The 18,652-nt window shown below is 40.2% G+C and overlaps 1 protein-coding gene and 1 pseudogene across 1 annotated transcript; both read left to right on the forward strand.

The window, feature by feature from the left end:
* Positions 1 to 6,236: 6,236 nt before the first annotated feature.
* On the forward strand, positions 6,237 to 7,051 carry LOC126492035 (olfactory receptor 6C65-like; annotated as a pseudogene).
* A 10,665-nt stretch (positions 7,052 to 17,716) lies between these two features.
* On the forward strand, positions 17,717 to 18,652 carry LOC126492083 (olfactory receptor 10P1-like). Its single transcript, XM_050128222.1, has one exon. It carries the CDS (start codon positions 17,717 to 17,719, stop codon positions 18,650 to 18,652), a length of 936 nt encoding a protein of 311 aa, XP_049984179.1.

Genomic DNA, 18,652 nt, shown 5'->3' on the forward strand with positions numbered 1-18,652 from the left:
ATATATATAAGATAAATACGTCTTTTTAAAAAAATTAATTACTATGGTTCACAAACCCTGACCATGAAGCATACTTATGTTGATTTGCTAGTACCGAACTTTAAACTCACATAAAGCTTCCTTTGAATGAGCTCTATCTATCTGTTCCCTGATATATGGATTTCTCTAACAGTGAAAACTAATATTTTTTCTATGCCCCAGGTAGTTCTCAAATTCCTGGCCTACTCACAATATCTTATGTTGTTTTCCAATATTTCTATGGCTTAATCTTTATTAAAGTATTGACTTTTCATAGACTTTGAAGGATGTGGGGCAAAGAATGTTTGCTAAATACACTGATACACTGATTTGCATTTTTCCTATTAAAGATTATTAGGTGTGCGGGGGGGGTGTAACCAACCTACTCACTCTGTACTCACTTGTACGCATACATTTTCATGGTAAACTACATAAAACTACACCAAAAAAGGCTTATGTTAATAATCAGTAAGTGAAAATAATAACTCTGGGACTTGACTGAGAAATGATGAGGTAAGAAACCCAGAACTAATATTTTCGTGACAAAATTTAGCTGCTTTTTCTTCATCAGCTTCTTTCTAGACTTTTTTAGATTAGATTCTAGAGTTTAGAAAATTGGTTTGGAGTCAAACATAGAAGCTTAGGCCTTTAATCTCAGCCCTCAGGAAGCAGAGGAAGGTAGATATTGACAGTTGGAAGCCAGCCTGGTCTACATAGCAAGTTACAGGACAGCCAAGGCTACATAATAGACCTACTCCATCTGAAAAATTCATGATTCTGTCAATATTTCTAGCTTAATGGTTTGTTCAGTTTGACAACTGATCTTTGGCGTTCCCTGATCTAGTATTCTTTTCTTTAACCCAATTATAAATATTTAGCTTGATGATGGACAAAGAGATCATGTCAGAAATTTTTCCTGAAGCAATGGTTTTATCAAGGTAGATATGGTGTTCTCCAAGGGAACGTTTTTCTTAGAACTTCAGCTCAATATACTTTCTTTAAGGTTCATCTTAATATAAAAGAAAGAAGGATGTCATCAAGAAAATGAAAGCAGCAAATAGTGGCAAGGATATAGGAGGAAGAATCCTTATACATTCTTACGGGAATGAAAATTAGTCCTGATACTATAGAAATTAATATGGATATTAGTGGAAAACCTGGAAATTTGAGCTTATATGTGATTCAGCTGGACAATCCCTGGATACTCAACTGAAGGAACCTAAACTAATATACAACAGAGGTATCTGCATGTCTGTGGGCTGTTCACATTTGCAAAGTCACAAATTCAACCAGGATGTCCTTCAACAGATAAATAAAGCAAAATGTGGCATAAGTATATGGAGTATTATATAACCATTAATATTTATTTGGGAAAGGGGAGAGGAACAATGAGAAATGAAAGGAGACAAAAGAGGATAGTAAAAAAATAAAAGTGATCAAATTACATTATACACCTGTATGAAAATTACATAGTGAAATTCATTACTTTGGACAAATAATATACACATAAATTTTTTAAAAAATGAAATCAAAAAATGTCTGAATGTCAATGAGTACATCCACTGACTAAAGTTTGGGATTCTATGACTTATATTAATATATGCATGACATAGCTTCCCCGGCAAAACTCACCCTCACGTGACTCACGTGTCTGACACTTTAACTTCAGCCCCACAAACACTCTCTGTTATCCCAACTATTAAGTACTGCTTTATCTTGATCATTGCAAAGTATGAATCACAGGCTCACATTCCCATGATTTCTATGCATGTATTCACTGGAAACCTAGAATGTATAATACTAATGAATTGTCTAAATTTAATAGAGAAATAACTAGTCTTGTATCAGACTTCTCATTGTATCATCTCTAAATGTTCAATGGTTCTCGGTTTACTTTGAGAAGGCTTGGCTGCTTCTCAAGTTCACTCAGCTAGAACTCAATGTTTTTCCCAATGCTCTTCACATCTTCACTGAAAAATCATCTATACATTTTGATTTGTGGTATGGTTTCTCCAGTTGGAATTTGTTTTAGGACATAGTTATGTTCCAGTTCTTCAATTCATCTTTTGCTAAATTCTCATTAATAACCAAAGTGAGTGTATTCTCACTAACAATATTAGTTGAGGGGATAATTTGAAGCAATTTTTGCAGCCAACATTCTGTCCATCAGCAGTCTGTTTCTTTGTTCCATGTGAAGCCCAACCTCACAGATGACATTCTACATTCCTACAATGCATAATGGCTCCCAAGGGAACCAGACTAAAGGGCTGCCAAAATTAATTAGGCAGACATGCACTTGTTTTTCTGTCTCTGGGGATGTGTATGCTGTTTCCCTTTCACAGATTCCTCTAGTATTGTATTCCAAAACATGCAAAACGTATCTGTAGCTTTTGGGGAGACTTTTGGAAAGCCTTATGACTAAACTATATAAGAAAAGTCAAAATATATACAGCATTTGTATGACATGACAAAAATTTTGGAAGTATGGTGACTCAATTTTTCTCATTCTTACTAATTGAAGTTTAAATTATGAATAGATGATTTATAATAATGAATAACCTTCAAAGTGCCAAATTTTAATAATTAAGTGACTTTACAAAAGTGACTTAGTCCAATAAAAGGGATAAAAGTGAAATAACATTTATTAACTAAAACAATATATTCCTTTATTACAGATAACAAGCAAAGTAATTTGGGACTATGCCTGGAGAAAGATGGAACTGAGCATGGATGTAGTCTATATCTACACTGGCATTTACCTTTATACATCAAAGAAATCAACTATTTTTATTATGTAGTACAGACATTCTGTCAACTCTTGCCTTCGTGTTTCTGCCTAGATAGTTCTCAATTTGTTGCAGCACAGTTTAGATATATACACCACCAGCCTCAAAAGAAAGAACATTTTCCTAGTTTACTTTAAAAAAAAAAACTTTACAGGGTGCTTTCTGTTATGCTAGAGAGGATGTGGAGCAAGAGGAACACTCCCCCACTGCTGGTAGAAGTGCAAACTTGTACAATAACTTTGGAAATCAATATGGTCATTTCTCAGAAAATTGGGAATCAATCTACCTTAAGACCCAGCTATATCACTCTTGAGCATATACCCAGGGGAAGCTCAATTATACCACAAGAACACTTGCTCAGCTATATTCATAGCAGCATTATTCATAATAGCCGGAACCTGAAAATAACCTAGATGCCCCTCAACCAAAGAATGGATAAAGAAAATGTGGTACATAGCCAGGAGGTTGTGGTGCACGCCTTTAATCCCAGCACTCGGGAGGCAGAGGCAGGCAGATCTCTGTGAGTTCAAGGCCAACCTGGTCTACAAAGTGAGTTCCAGGACAGCCAGAGCTAAACAGTGAAACTTTGTCTTGAAAAAACAAAAAAAGTAAAAAAGGAAGGAAGGAAGGAAGGAAGGAAGGAAGGAAGGAAGGAAGGAAGGAGGGAAGGAAGGAAGGAAGGAAGGAAGGAAGGAAGGAGGGAAGGAAGGAAGGAAGGAAGGAAGGAAGGAAATGTGGTACATTTTCATAATGGAGTATTACTCAACTGTTAAAAATAATGTCATCGGGAAACTTGAAGGCAAATGGATGAAACTAGTAAAAAAAAAAAAAAAAGAAAAGAAAAACCATCCTGAGTGAGGTAACCCAGACCCAGAGAGACAAACATGGTATGTACTCACTCATAAGTGGATATTAGCTGTAAAGTAAAAGATAACCATGTTACTATATATCACAGCCCTACAGAGATTAGGTAACAAGAAGGGCCCAGAGGAATAATCATGTATTTCCTTGGTAAGGGGAAATAGAAGAAATCTCCTGGGTAGACTGGGGTTCGTGGGGATGGGAACATGAGGGATCAGGTTGCGGGACACAATAGATAGGGAGAGTAATGAAATAGATGTCTTGATTGGGGGAGCATTTCAGGTCAGGTAGACACCTGGTGCAAGGGAAACTCCCACACATCTACAAGGATAACCCCCAGCTAAGACTTCTAGCAATAGTGGATAGGCAGTCTGAAGTGGTTATCTACTGTAAACAGATTAGACTACCCTAATTGTCATCAGAGAGCCTTCGTCCATAATTAGTGGAAGCAGATGCAGAGATCCACATCCAAGCATTGGACTGAGCCTGTGAAATCCTCTTGAGGAAAGTGAAAAAGGATTGTACAAGAAAGGGAGTCAGGGTCATCACAAAGGAACCCACAGAAGCAACTGGCCTGCTCATAGGAATTCATAGGCCATGGACCAATGGCTAGAGGGCTTGCATGGGACCTTCTTAGGCCCTCTGTCTGTGTATGATGGTTGTGTGGCTTGGTCTACTTGTGGTACTCCTAGAAGTGGGAATGGGGCCTGTCCCTGATGTTTTGGCTGGATTTTGGATACCTGTTCCTATTGCTGGGTTGCCTTGTCCAGTCTTAATACAAGGGGAGGAACTTAGTCCTACCTCAACTTGATAGGCCATGCTTTGTTGGCACCCATGGGAGGCCTGCCTCTTTCTGAACAGAGGAGGAGGGTGGATTGGAAAAGGGGGCAGAGGGAAGTGTGAGAGGGAATGAAGGGAGAAGGGGAAACTGTGGTAAGAATATAAAATAAGTGAAAAAATAATTTAAAATTAAATAAATAAAACTCCAAAATTTAAAAAAAAAAACCTTTATAACTCAAAAAATAATTTCCATTCACTGTCATCCAAAATGCATGACAGATAACTATCAAAGTGGGAATAAAATACATTTAATTTATAAAATAGGTAGATCATTTCCATACCTAACAACTTTGGCTATTGTATATATCTATATATTTATATTTATATTTATGCCCTGGCAATGCTGAAGCATGCAGGAGCAGCCCATATGCGGTGGTTCTATTGAACTTGTACATATTGGGTATTATGGTCTAAGTTGATGAGAACTACTGACCGGGTCTCTTCTCAAGAGGGCACCAGATCTCACTACACATGGTTGTGAGTCACCATGCAGTTGCAAGGAATTGAACTCAGGACCTTTGAAAGAGCAGGCAGTGTTCTTTTTTTTTAATTTATTTATTTATTTATTTATTTATTTATTAAAGATTTCTGTCTCTTCCCCACCGCCGCCTTCCCTTTCCCTCCCCCTCCCCCAATCAAGTCCCCCTCCCTCGTCAGCCCAAAAAGCAATCAGGGTTCTCTGCCCTGTGGGAAGTCCAAGGACCACCCACCTCCATCCAGGTCTAGTAAGGTGAGCATCCACGAAACTGCCTAGACTCCCACGAAACCAATAGGTCCAGTAGAATCAAAAACCCGTTGCCATTGTTCTTGAGGTCTCAGTAGTCCTCCTTGTCCGCTATGTTCAGCGAGACCAGTTTTGACCCAGGCTTTTTCAGACCCAGGCCAGCTGGCCTTGGTGAGTTCCTGATAGAACATCCCCATTGTCTCAGTGTATGGGTGCACTCCTCGCGGTCCTGAGTTCCTTGCTTGTGCTCTCTCTCCTTCTGCTCCTGATTTGGACCTTGAGATTTCAGTCCGGTGCTCCAATGTGGTTCTCTGTCTCTGTCTCCTTTCATCGCCTGATGAAGTTTAATATTCAGGAGGATGAGCAGGCAGTGTTCTTAACTGCTGAGCCATCTCTCCAGTCTAACAACTTTGGCTATAAGCTTTCAATTCAATTAGATAACTAGTTTGCCATTTTTTTCTGTCTAATATAGTTTTCACATTTTCTAATTATTTCTTTTATTTAGAGATCATAATATAATTGCATAATTTCCCTCTTCTTGTTTAATACATCTAGTGAAAATGTGAACCCAGAGTAAAAACACAATCCACATATTTGAAATACTATCAGTAGATTCCAGTTTTTTATCCGCAGACCTATCAGAATCCAGAGCTTAGCCATAGCAAATACAGCATAAATTGTAGAATTTATTGGCATGGAATTACAGATGACTTTCAGCAGGCATATGCCAACAAAGCAAAAAGCAAGTGCACATGGTAAAAATACTCCCACAAAACTAAGACATTCCCACAAAGGTAGCCTCATAAACTGTCCAGAGGCCAACAACATCTAACGCAAACCCAGAGCCTATTTCACAACACCATGACAGATGGGAGCAGAACTTCCAATCACCATTATTTCTGTCTATATAACTTTACTCCTTTTGTTATAAACTGAGTTTTGCTCACCAACTCCCGGAGTCTGTGTTATAGTATTCTGTGTCCACTAAACCCCTGTCCCCAGGGCGAATGGGAGCAATTAGGGATAATGACCACGATGACTGAGAGTTATCAGTTGTGATATTCTCCTTTTTCCTGGTAACACACCGACAGACTGTAAGTGGAAACATGACCATCATTACACTGACACTGTCAAATGTTCACTGAAAACTCCCATATATTTCTTTCTCAGAAATTTCTCTTTCTTAGAAATCTCATTTACAACAGTCTGCATTCCAAGATTTTTAACCAGCATTGCTACAGGGAACACAGCTATTTCCTATCATGCTTACAGGGCACATGCAATTTTTTGATCCTTCTGGAAGTGACAGAGTTTTTTTTCTACAGGCTGCAGTGTCCTATGATCGTTATGTGGCCATCTGCAAGCCTCTGAACTATACAACTACCATTAGCAACAAAGTCTGCAGTTGACTCATAATTGCCTCCTGGTCAGCTGATTTCCTCATCATTCCCCCAGTGATCATAGGACCTCCAGCCAGAATTCTGTGACTCTAACATCATCAATCGCTTCACCTGAGACTCTTCTTGCATGCTGCAGGTTGCTTGCACAGATACAGAGATTCCAGAGCTGACGGCATTTTTCTTAGCAGTGTTCACTCTCATAGTAACTTTGGTCTTGGTGATTCTCTCCTACACACTCATCCTTGGAACAGTTCTGCAGATAGTCTGCACAGCAAAGGAAAAAGGTCTTTTCCACTTGTTCTTCCCACATGATTGTGGTTTCCATTTCATACAGAAGCTGCACTTTTATGTGTGCAGAAAGATCTGCTAAAGAAAGTGAGACTCCACTGCTCCCATGCAGAGTCCCTTTGTTTACTTCTTAAGGAACCAGCAGCTTAAACATATAACAACTTCACCAAAAACTGGTGTCATTCTACAAACACCAATCATTATAAAAATCACAAACAGCCAGGCGGTGGTGGTGCACACCTTTAATCCCAGCACTTGGGAGACAGAGGCAGGTGGATCTCTGTGAGTTGAGGCCAGTCTGGTCTACAAGAGCTAGTTCCAGGTCAGGCTCCAAAGCTACAGGAAAACCCTGTCTTGAAAAGAAAAAGAAAGTACAAACATACCATAAATAGATAAAAGTACTTTCTAGATGATGGGTATATATACACAAATTAATAAACACCAAAATTTATGAACACATAGAGCTTGCTTGTGGGAATAAAGTTACCCACATTAAACAGCTGTAATAAAAAAGAAATGGCCTAGTAAGTTGGTAAGTGGTAGATGCTTACCAAAGAAAGTTTTATAGTGTACAGAAGGAGTGATGAGTGCAATTCATAGTAAGTGCCCTGTTCTAACACTTCACACTCACTCTAAAATTCCTTTCTAGTACAGTTTTGTACATTCAAATCAATTTTATAGACTTGATGTTTTTTATACTATCTATAAATTCATTTTTTATTTTTTTTTGGTTTTTTTGGGTTTTTTTATTTTTTATTTTTTTCTATAAACTCATTTTATGTTCAACTCTTTCATAGATATCAAGCATTTTTAGGTTGTACATGGCACTTGCTTTCAAAAAGAATAGATACATAAGACAAACCCAGTCTTCACAAACCTTGAATACAGTGAACGGGTTTACTATGACAGGCTTCTCTTAAGTGGTTGGCTTTCAATGCATATGAAAATCATTTTGTCACTTTCCACATCTAGGTGGGATATAGTGAATGCTGCAATTGGTTGTTTTTAAGTCTTTAGGCTTTCTTGGCTCTTTGGGGGTCCACAACCCAGCTCCCAAATAAATCACACACAGAGGCTTATTCCTAGTTATGAATGTCCAGCCTTAGCTTGGCTTGTTTATTTTAGGATAATTTTCCTAAATTATCCCAACTACCTTTTGCCTCTGTGCTTTTGTCTTTCTCCATTTCTGTATACCTTTCTTTCTTACTCCATTGCTATGTAGCTGGGTGGCTGGCCCTGATGTCCTCCTCGCCTCCTTTTCTTACTCTTCTATATTATCTTCCCAGATTTCTTCTCCTATTTATCCTCTCTGCCTGCCAGCCCCACCTATCCTTTCTCCTGCCTTGCTATTGGCTGCTCAGCTCTTTATTAGACCAATCAGGTGTTTTAGACAGGCAAAGTAACACAGCTTTACAGAGTTAAACAAATGCAACATAAAAGAATGCAACACATCTTTGCACCATTAAACAAACATTCTACAACATAAACAAATGGAACACATCTTAAAATAATGTTCTACAGCAGAGTACCATCTTGAATGGGGCTGCTCTGAAAAGATAATCACAAGTTCAGTACACCAGGGACACCCTTCCACAATCTATAAGAGACGACAGTGGGCAGTGGAAGGTCATAACTGGAAAGTGACAGCAACACAGGCTCAAACTTTGAAGAGTAAAGTAGCCCGTGGCTCTGCCCTCTGGAAAGAAGAGAAAACCCCATCACATGAGAATAATGATGAAGACTAACAGCCCTAAGGCCATGGCCAGATGACCCTAGAATTCTCAGTCTCTAGAGCCATGTCTTGCATGTATAGCTCACTGCTGGCACTGAAACCTGTCAGCCCATATCCAGGAGGTCATTTCATTTCTGTAGCCTCCTGCCTAGTGTAGGGAGGTCCACTGCTGGGAAAAACCTGAGAACAGAGGGAGTTCTGAGTTCCATCAGTTCACCTGCTCCAGGGCAGATCTCAGCTCTCTGTTTGCCTCCCCCACTCTCCAATGCACTGGCAACACTACATGGGATGGATCTTAGCCATTCCACACACACAATCGGACAGAGTCTATGAGTGAGAACCTGCTTAGCCCAGAGGTCACACTCATCAGGGTGACTGGTACACAGTAAGGGTAGCTTCTAAAGTAAATGTATCTAACACAGACCACTGTCTCTGGACAAACTTAGGCTCAGCACCAGCCTGCATGGTCATTGCTGCCAGAGGGACTAGCCTTCAGCAGCTCAGGAATCAAAGGGGAGCCATGGAGTCAGTTTTCCAGACTAAACAAAAAGGGAAAAAGTTAGCAGAATATCCTTTTGAAAATAGGTTAGAGTTAGTGACAATGATAAAAACCATGAAGAACATGATGTTGCATGTAAAAATATTTGACTCATCTTGGGTTCTCTCGAGTTCTATTTTTTTAATTATATTATTTTATTTTTGAGATTATAGTTTAATTACCTAATTTCCCTTTACTTTCTATCCTCCAGCACTTCCCTTGTACCTTTTTCCTCTCTTCCAAATTCATGATCTCCTTTTCTTTAATTGTTGGCTTTGCATTTCCATGTTTCTTACGTTTCGATTTTGTGATTTATTCAAATACTGGATCGGGCATCTTGTTTGGTCTTATTTTTGGGGGAAAATGAGCCTTAATCTGGTATAGCTATTCTATTTCTTGGCATATACCCGAAGGACTCTGCATCCTACCCCACAGATACTTGTTCAGTCATGCTTATTGCTGCTCTATTCATAATATCTAAAAAATAAAAATGGTCTTCAGTTTATGAGTATATGATGAAAATGTAGTGGACATACACTATGTAATGCCATTTGGTTATAAATAAAAATAATAAATGAACATTGGGGTAAATGGGTGGGATCAGAAAAGGTCATATTAAATGATGCAAAGCCAGACCCAGGAAGATAAATATCACATGTTCTCCTTCATCAGATCCCCCATCTCCAAATTTTCAAATGTGAGTACATATCGTGAAGCAACTACAAAACCTGTAGGAACTGTGGTTTTTGAATGGAATTGGCACCCATGAGTTCATAGAAGTGGCACTAGTAGGAAGTGTGGCTTTGTTGGAGTGTGTACGGCCTTGTTGGAGGAAGAGCGTCACTATGAAGACAGGCTTTGAGATATCATATATGCTCAAGACACCACCCAGAGACACAGTACACTTCTCATTGCCTTCTGATGAAGATGTAGCCAGCACCATATCTGCCTGCGGGCTGTCATACTCTCCACCATAGGAAAACCACACCACCAAATATGAGAAGCTATCTTTTGAGTTGTTACTCAGGGTTGTCCGAAAGTTTCCAAAGAGATTACAAGCTCTTTCAGTTGCCCTGGGTTATCCCCCAGGAGGTGGAAGGTAAGTCCTTATTGTTAAAGGTACCATGCACTTCAGAGAGAAGCCCCAGCCAAAACTGACCTGAATGCCTCCTTCCTGAGGACTAGCTTTCAGGGTAGCTGAAGGCACCATGTAAGATTCCAGAGGAGAGAGGCAACCAAGAGTCCTGCCCAGTTATTATGCCTACGAACTACAGTAACTGCCATTGTGGTACCATAAGCCTAAGTGTGCAGTACCACACACATACCTTGATGGGAACAAACAGCTTTCTCTTTGAACTTAAGACTGCTCAAAAAGAGGAAACGATGTTCAGTACTAGAAACCTAGCCAACTACTCACAGCTAGTGTAATTGTGGATCTTGGAGGAGAACCTACAACCGCGACTTATACCGGTTTACCAGTATAATCCCTAACAACAATCTAAACATTTGTCCTTGAGCCCGCGGATATGAGAAGCCCTCAAACCTCGTCATGAAAACTTCTTTTTGTGATTCCATCTTGTCACAATGGCCAAGATCAAAAACACTAATGACAAATTATGCTAGAGAGGATGTGGGGTAAAGGGAACACTCCAGAATTGCTGGTGGGAGTTCAAGCTGGTACAGCCCCTTTGAATATCAGTATGGTGATTTCTCTGAAAATTAGGAAACAACCTTCCTCAAGACCCAGAAATACCACTTTTGGGTCTATATCCAAAGGATTCTCAATCATACCACAAGGACATGTGCTCAACTATGTTCATAGCAGAATTGTTTGTCATAGCTAGAACCTCAAAACAACCTAAATGCCCCTTGACCAAAGAATGGATAAGGAAAATGTGGTACACTTACACAATGGAGTACTACACAGCAGAAAAAAATGACATCTTGAAATATGCAGGCAAATGGATGAATCTAGAAAACATCATATTATGTGAGATAACCCAGACCCAGGAAGGCAAATATCATATGTACTCACTCATAAGTGGTTTTTAGGCACAAAGCAAAGAAAACCAGCCTACAGTTCTCAATCCTGGAGAACTTACATCAATGAGGACCCTAAGAGAGACATACATGGATCTAATCTACATGAGAAGTAGAAAAATCACAAGATCTCCTGAGTAAATTGGAAGCATAGAAACCATGGGAGGGGGATGGTGGGGAAAGGAGCAGAGAAAAAAATGTATAGCTAAATAAAATCAATTTAAAAAAGAAAGAAAACTTCTCTTTGCAACAGATGAAGACCATTACAGAAAACCACAACTAATCAAGAAGCATAGCTGAAGCCCAGTGCCAATGGATACTATAAAACACTCCTATATTAAGGCTCAGAAAAGACATGGAAAAGAGAGTAGAGAGGTTTTAAGAGCCGGAGAATCAGGGAGTTTGCTGCAGGACTATGACTCCTGTTAATGTCAGAATCTACACACGTAGAGTCTCACTGAATGAGTTGGGCAAGGACAATAGACATGTCTAAATAGTCAGGAAAAGAGTATGAGGTCTCAACCTCATACACATGGGCAGGAGAATGATGAATGCTGAGAAGGGAAGAAATAGTCTTCCCCAGGGAAGAGAAAATCAGTTTATCACCCAAGGTTCAGCCCTGAAAACATCCATACAAGTAATATTACACAGAACAAGCCGGTTATATTTAGGAATATACTTGCTTATAATTAAAAAAAAGATCATTAATTTTTAAAGAGAGCAGGACAGGTATATGAGAAATTTTTGAGGGAGTCAAAAGAAAGGGGAAAATACTTAACTCTATTAAAATCCTAAAAAAAATGGAAAAAATACATTTAAAAGAAAGTGGGAAACATTGTACCTATTGCCATCTCTAAAGCCACGTGACTGCCTAGAAAATGCATGCACCACATCCTGTGTTTTCATCCATGTGCTGAGAGCTCTGTCACCAGAAAAATCAGAGCTAAACTTACAGAGGAGAAGAGCATACACCAGGAGAAGCTTTGCCTCACTCTCTGCTTTCCATTCCTCCTGCAGGAGCTTGAAGCTTGGCAAAAGCTGGGCCATGTGCCAAACCTGAGCTATGAACAAGCTTGGAAGATGTGCTGCTTAGCTTTCTATACTCCAGAAGACATAAAGGAAGGCATGTAGTGTGAGTTGGAATAGAATTTAATGAGGGATCTGCAATTTATGCCAAAACACTATCTCTATATACCGATCTCTTCCAACCCTAAAACAGTCTCTACAACCAAAGCAAAACCTTCTCTGTCTTTTTTTAGTGGAAAAAAAAAAGCTGAAGTGAGAACCCAAATCAAAAGCAAACATGGCCATTCTCTTGGAGATGTGTGAATATTTTCACACATTATGAGATTAAGGTAGTCTTAGTGTGTTCAGGGTCTTTCTAAAAAAGTAAACTTTCAGTTGAGACTTCAGTAATGAAATTTATATGTGCATGTAATAACAATTAGTTAAGAAAGAGGACATTAATCTGAAGGAGAGTTGGGAGGAGTATATAGGAGGGTCTGAACAGAGGAAATGGAATGGACAAATGCAATTAAATTATAATTTCAAAAATAAAAATTTTAAAAAGAAAAGTCATGCATGGATAGAGCTGTGGTGGTGATGATTGTATAAGAGAAGAATACATTTTTAAAAATTAAGAAAGGAAAAAGAAGATTCCCCCATTGGATTGAGAAATGAGGGGCTGGTTGGTGATTTCAGTAAGAGTGGTGTGGTAAGGACAGATGAAGAAAGAGAGAAGTGGGACAACAAGTGTCAACTAGTGGGCATCAGGGATTGAGGGAAAGGCCAGGTTGTATCAGACACACAGAGGTGTTATTTATTCTACTCCCAGACTCTCCAGCTTCCACCATCTACTCCTCCTTCCCCAGACTAATAATATTTAGAAGGCTGAACTCTGAAGTCTTACTCAGTACAACTGCACTAATAGGAGAGAAATGGCTTGTCAGAATCCCAGTCCTTCTTATATAAACCCCTAAAGTAACCACACAGGCAATGAGCTCACTAGAACACTTTTATTTGCAAAGCAAACCAAGCCAGGAAGAACAATACGACTAAGTCAAGATTTAGTCATTAAAGGCCAGATAAATAAAGACCAGAAGTATCTTTATTTATCAGGGATATGAGATTTCATACACAGGAATTAAAGTCCCAGGGGAGAGTCTACACATGAGGCAGGGAGGCCCTCAAGCCTCATGGCATCTGTGACAAAGAGAAGGTCATGGCATCCAGGAGAGGGAACGGGAGAGATGAGAGCAGGGAGAGCCATTAGCTTTTATTTTAAGAAAAAGAAGATAGATATAACGGACATTGGAGACACAGCAACCGTTATCTCACCCAATAACACTACCATAGCTCAGTGCCTCCAAAGTCCCCTGGAGATAAAGACACTGTACTAATCTCAAAATAGTTGTGGACACCGCAGCGGCTGACTTTCAAGGAGGAAGAAGAAGAAGATAGCCACTCCTGCGACTAGCATCTCTTGCCCTGACCAGGTGACCACTTTCACATCCCCTGGGTAAGGGCCACACACAATGCAGTACACACTTCGTCTGATAAAGCTGGACTCTGCCAGAAACAGAAAGAGAAGGCAAAGGCCAGAGCAGAACCCACTTGGATCTTAGAATTCTGTGTCTGGGGGACCGATACCTGTTCCTAGGCACAGGAGAAAAGAATCTTGGAGAGGGTTTCTGAGTTTTGACATTTTCTTTACAGATGTACAACCCAGATTTCACATCTTTATGAGGAGAAAATCTCGAAAGGATCTAGGAAACAGTGGGGAATTTCTTCCAGATAAAATTGCACATGACATGTAAATATATGCCAATGTATATATAAGCTGATGTACATAAACAGACAATGCAACCTTTGATGTGTACGGTAAGCCAATACACTATTGTTGGGAAGATATGCCAGGTGATGTGTTGTGACTATATGCTGTGTATATCTGTGTTGTGTATGGTGAAACAAAGATAGAATATGGGTCTGAGAATTTCCATGGGACCTGACAAGTGGTAGTCAGGATTCCATATTTGATCTCCCTCTCAAGGTTAACAGAAAGAGCTGCCTGTGTTCTATTTTGCTGTCTTACACCTGCCCTGATGAGTGTGCACTCACAGACACACACACACACACACAGTGCACATACACACATGCATACACACAAGTTTACTCCACAGACACAGTTCCCATCGCTGCTCCCTGCCCTCACTGACCCATAAAGGCCATCACCGTTCTCTCCCACATTCCCAACTATTCTCCAGAATCCCCATTTTCTTTGTACACAAGACACCCAGTCTATCGCTCAAGAGTTGTTTTTTGCTATATTCACCCTCTAAGAATCTCAGCCCCTACATTCTACCAGGTATCCAGAGAGCCAGACACATCGCTGTCTGTTAGTGGCACCACCTGTGTCTCCACCTGAATTTGCAATAGCTGATCAACGTATCTGGCTGGTTGTGTCAATGAGATTTTTGTTGGAGATGCAGGGGAACCAGCTGTGGGGTATTGTTGAATGGGTACAGTGCTTTAGTTTTGCAAGATGAAAAAATTCAGTAGATCAGTTGCAGATAAGGACAAATGTGATAGCAGTCCTTTAATATGAGCATTAAAGAGGTACACTTTATATGTCTACCAGAATTGAAAATAAAAATTTAAACCTCAGAGTCTTGTGAGTTCGTGGGATGCATAGCAAGACCTTCTCTTTAAAGCCAAAATAAACAGGTAAATTTTAAAAATCCTCACCCCTGTCTGTGGCTCAGAGTATGGTAATTCTTTGTCACATCTGGGCTTCTGTGGTAGATTTTGAAAAGTAGCTTCAATGCCAGCTTCTTTGTGAACACAGTCCCAACCAAGTTAGACAAATGGATGGCAAAGCAAGCTACAGAGAGAAGTAAATAGTCAGAATAGAAGCGGTAAGGGGAGGAGAGATGTAGGGAAGGGGTGCTGAAGATCCACCTCTTAGATGACATATTGAAGAAAAATTTAGTCAGAGGATTGAGTGAAGAGATGATCACTGTGTGGCCATGGTAACATGGAAATGGAAGGGAGAACAGACAGGTTTCCTCAGCTGTCCTTGGGAAGGAAGATTGGGATGCTTTCAGCAAATCTTCAGGAGATTTTAAAAAACATATAACACAACAGGACACAAAAAATGTCTACACAACCAATACTTCTATTTCTGGATGTATTTACCCAGAAAAATATGGAACAAAAGTATAAAGAGATACCCACAAAGATATTGTTTGCATCACAGATAATAGTCACAAAATGGAATGGTTTATTAACTGCAAAAGTATACATTGAGTTTATTGTAACTAGAGAAAATCATAGATTACTACAAGAACTGATGTTTTTATTGTTATTGTTTGTGTTTTGTTTTGTTTTGCTTTGCTTTGCTTTGCTTTCAAGGACCATTGGATCACTATGTGATTTTTTTCTGTGTAAAAATCATTACAAAAAAATATTGAAGTGATTGGAAAAAGGCAAAATACGATGCATTCTATAGTTACAAGCATACACGATAGATGTTCGGTGAAACAAACGCTTGAGAGCAATTTACAGGGAAGGAAGGAATCCAGCAAAGGTGATCAAAATCACAAATTTCTTTATTACAAATATTTTTTAAATATTCTAATTGAAAAAATAACACTTGAGACTTTTTAAAACATATTAACTAAGTGGATGTGGGCACTGGAAGAGTCTGTGACCACTGAGGTTAGACACTTCTGTTCAAATTTACTCAATGCAAGTTCATTTCTCCAAAGTAAATGGCTTAAATATAGATTTAAGTATATTTAAGTAGTTCCGGCTCTGCTTCCCACTACCTGATCTTAGGTGGGTAGTTTCAATCTTAGGTCTCTAGTTCCTTTTCTACAATGACAATTAGATTAGTACTCATGTTTGTATGCAGACAACTGAGAGACCTTAGACTTTCCAACATGTTGAGATCTCTAAAAGTAAGTTTCAGGCAAAAAAAAAATATGGCAAAAGACAAAGGGCAGTGAAGGTCAGATACTTGAGCAATGACAAAACCTGAAACCTTCTTTCCTAAGTAAGAAAGTAAATAAGCAAATGGTTAGACTAAACTCATATAGGATATGACCATAGAGAATGAATGGTTGGTAAATCTTTGGACCTACAGCTTCTGGAAACTAAAGACATAATGTCCTCTTTTCTTAACTAGTTGCCTAACTTTTAATTAGTCATGTTGTCTTTCTTTGCATGTGTTCCCATCTATGTAACTGGGGCTCATTATAACTCAGTGACTATGGACACAGATTCTAGAGTTAGAGAAACTTGGACTTGAGCCCAATGTCACTTTCTAGGCACATGGCTTGGGGGAAGTTACTAAGGCTGTTTGTAATTCCATTCCCTCATCTTCAGAACAGAGGAAAGGAAGGTTATATACTGTGCGGTATCCGTGCTTTGATGAAAATTAAGCCTCAGTCAGAGTAAATTGTAGCAATGAGGCACCTGGGATTGTTAGCATCTCCTCAACTCACATCCTGCAGATTCTCACACTGGAAGGAACACTATGAAGTCCCGTGTCTGTGGCATATGTATCTCATGAGAGAGTAAATAAAAATGTTCTCTTCGAAAATTATATTCTTCAAATAGTTGAGGACTTCCTGGTCCTCAACAATCCACGACATATATGTCCAAACACACTTAATTAAGGCTTTTCCTGTAGCCGGAAGAGGCCAATGCTGGAAGGAACTGCCTCAGCCCACAGTGAGTTCCCTGTCACCACTACTGTTCAGACACAACAAACAACACCTTTAAAAAATGTTTTACATAAAATGTTAATGCTGTTCATAGACATATTTAACCTTAAATGTTTTTATGATGCTGAAATGACATAGATAAGTATTTCTAAGTAGAACACACATGCTGCCATGGGCACTGAACTGAAGCTTGAAGGAGAAGTGGAATTTTCACCCACACAGACTGTTCTAGCACCGTGTAACGTGTATAGCTGCTCACAAGGACGCAGATAAAAAGAAAGGAATCAGAGAAGGTGCCAGAGTACCTAATTATGATGCATCTATGCCATGATGTAGCAAATAATCACATTACTATGGGGCATCCTAAATCCTAGGCACACTGTGATGATCACCAGACTCTACCGTGGGACAGTCCCTACTGTGGCCATGAGTTTCCATTTCATTGTGTTGAGTACAAAGGGTACAACTGCTTCACTTAAAGCCCAAAGCTGGGTCTCTCCATCTGGAAGGTGAGACAGAGAAAGTGACCATGGTAGATAGGCAGGCTTTGGAGACAAAAGGCTAGACCAAACCACAGCCATGGTTTGGTTACTAGTCCAGATGAGTTTAATCTCTGAGATCCACGGCAATCTGAAAATGAAAGACACCAGCTGTCTTGATTTGCAAAGGAACTGTGTGGAGAGTATTTTACTGCATAATGGAAATGTTGGTTATTTCTAACATATTTCTCTTTCTTAGCTGTGTAAACTTGCGCCCTAGAGTGATGGCTGAGGAAAACCAAACTGCGACATCTGAGTTCCTCCTACTGGGGTTCTCTGACCTCAGAGCCCTTCAACAGCCACTGTTCTGGTTGGTGCTTCTGGTCTACCTGATAACTTTGCTGGGGAACTCAGTGATCATCTTTCTTACACAAGCTAGCCCTGGGCTGCACTCACCCATGTACTTCTTCCTACGCCATCTCTCAGTAGTGGAGTTTCTCTACACCACCGACATTGTGCCCAGAACCCTGGCTGATCTGACCACTTCTCACCCCCAGACCATTTCCTTCTGGGGCTGTGCAGCCCAGATGTATTTCTTCATTGTCCTGGGCATCTCAGAGTGCTGCCTGCTCACAGCCATGGCCTATGACCGTTATGCGGCCATCTGTCAGCCTCTACACTATTCCACCCTAATGAACCCGCGGGCCTGTGCAGCCATGGTGGGAACCTCATGGATCATGGGCATCATCACAGCTACTACTCACTCCTCCCTCATCTTTACTCTGTCTTTCCCCAGACGCCCCATCATCCCACACTTCCTGTGTGACATCCTCCCGGTACTGAGGCTGGCAAGTGCTGGGAAGCACAGGAGCGAAATCTCTGTGATGACAGCCACTGTGGTCTTCATCATGATTCCCTTCTCTCTGATCGTCACTTCTTACGCCCGCATCCTGAGAGCCATCCTGGCAATGGCTTCCACCCAGAGCCGCCACAAGGTCTTCTCTACCTGCTCCTCCCACTTGCTTGTGGTCTCCCTCTTCTTTGGGACGGCCAGTATCACATACATCAGGCCCCAAGCGGGCTCTTCTGTCACCACAGACCGAATCCTTAGTCTCTTCTACACGGTTGTCACACCCATGCTCAACCCCATCATCTACACCCTCCGTAACAAGGAGGTGACAGGAGCCGTAAAACACATGCTGAGGAGGTGGGTTCCCTAA

This window comes from Alexandromys fortis, unplaced genomic scaffold, assembly GCF_014885135.2.
Source record: "Alexandromys fortis isolate MF-2015 unplaced genomic scaffold, M_Fortis_MF-2015_v1.1 scaffold_263, whole genome shotgun sequence".
Lineage (NCBI taxonomy): Eukaryota > Metazoa > Chordata > Mammalia > Rodentia > Cricetidae > Alexandromys > Alexandromys fortis.

What these genes read in the sequence shown, in the direction of transcription:
- LOC126492083 (XM_050128222.1), top strand. Translation starts at nt 17,717, where the DNA reads ATGGCTGAGGAAAACCAAACTGCGACATCTGAGTTCCTCCTACTGGGG.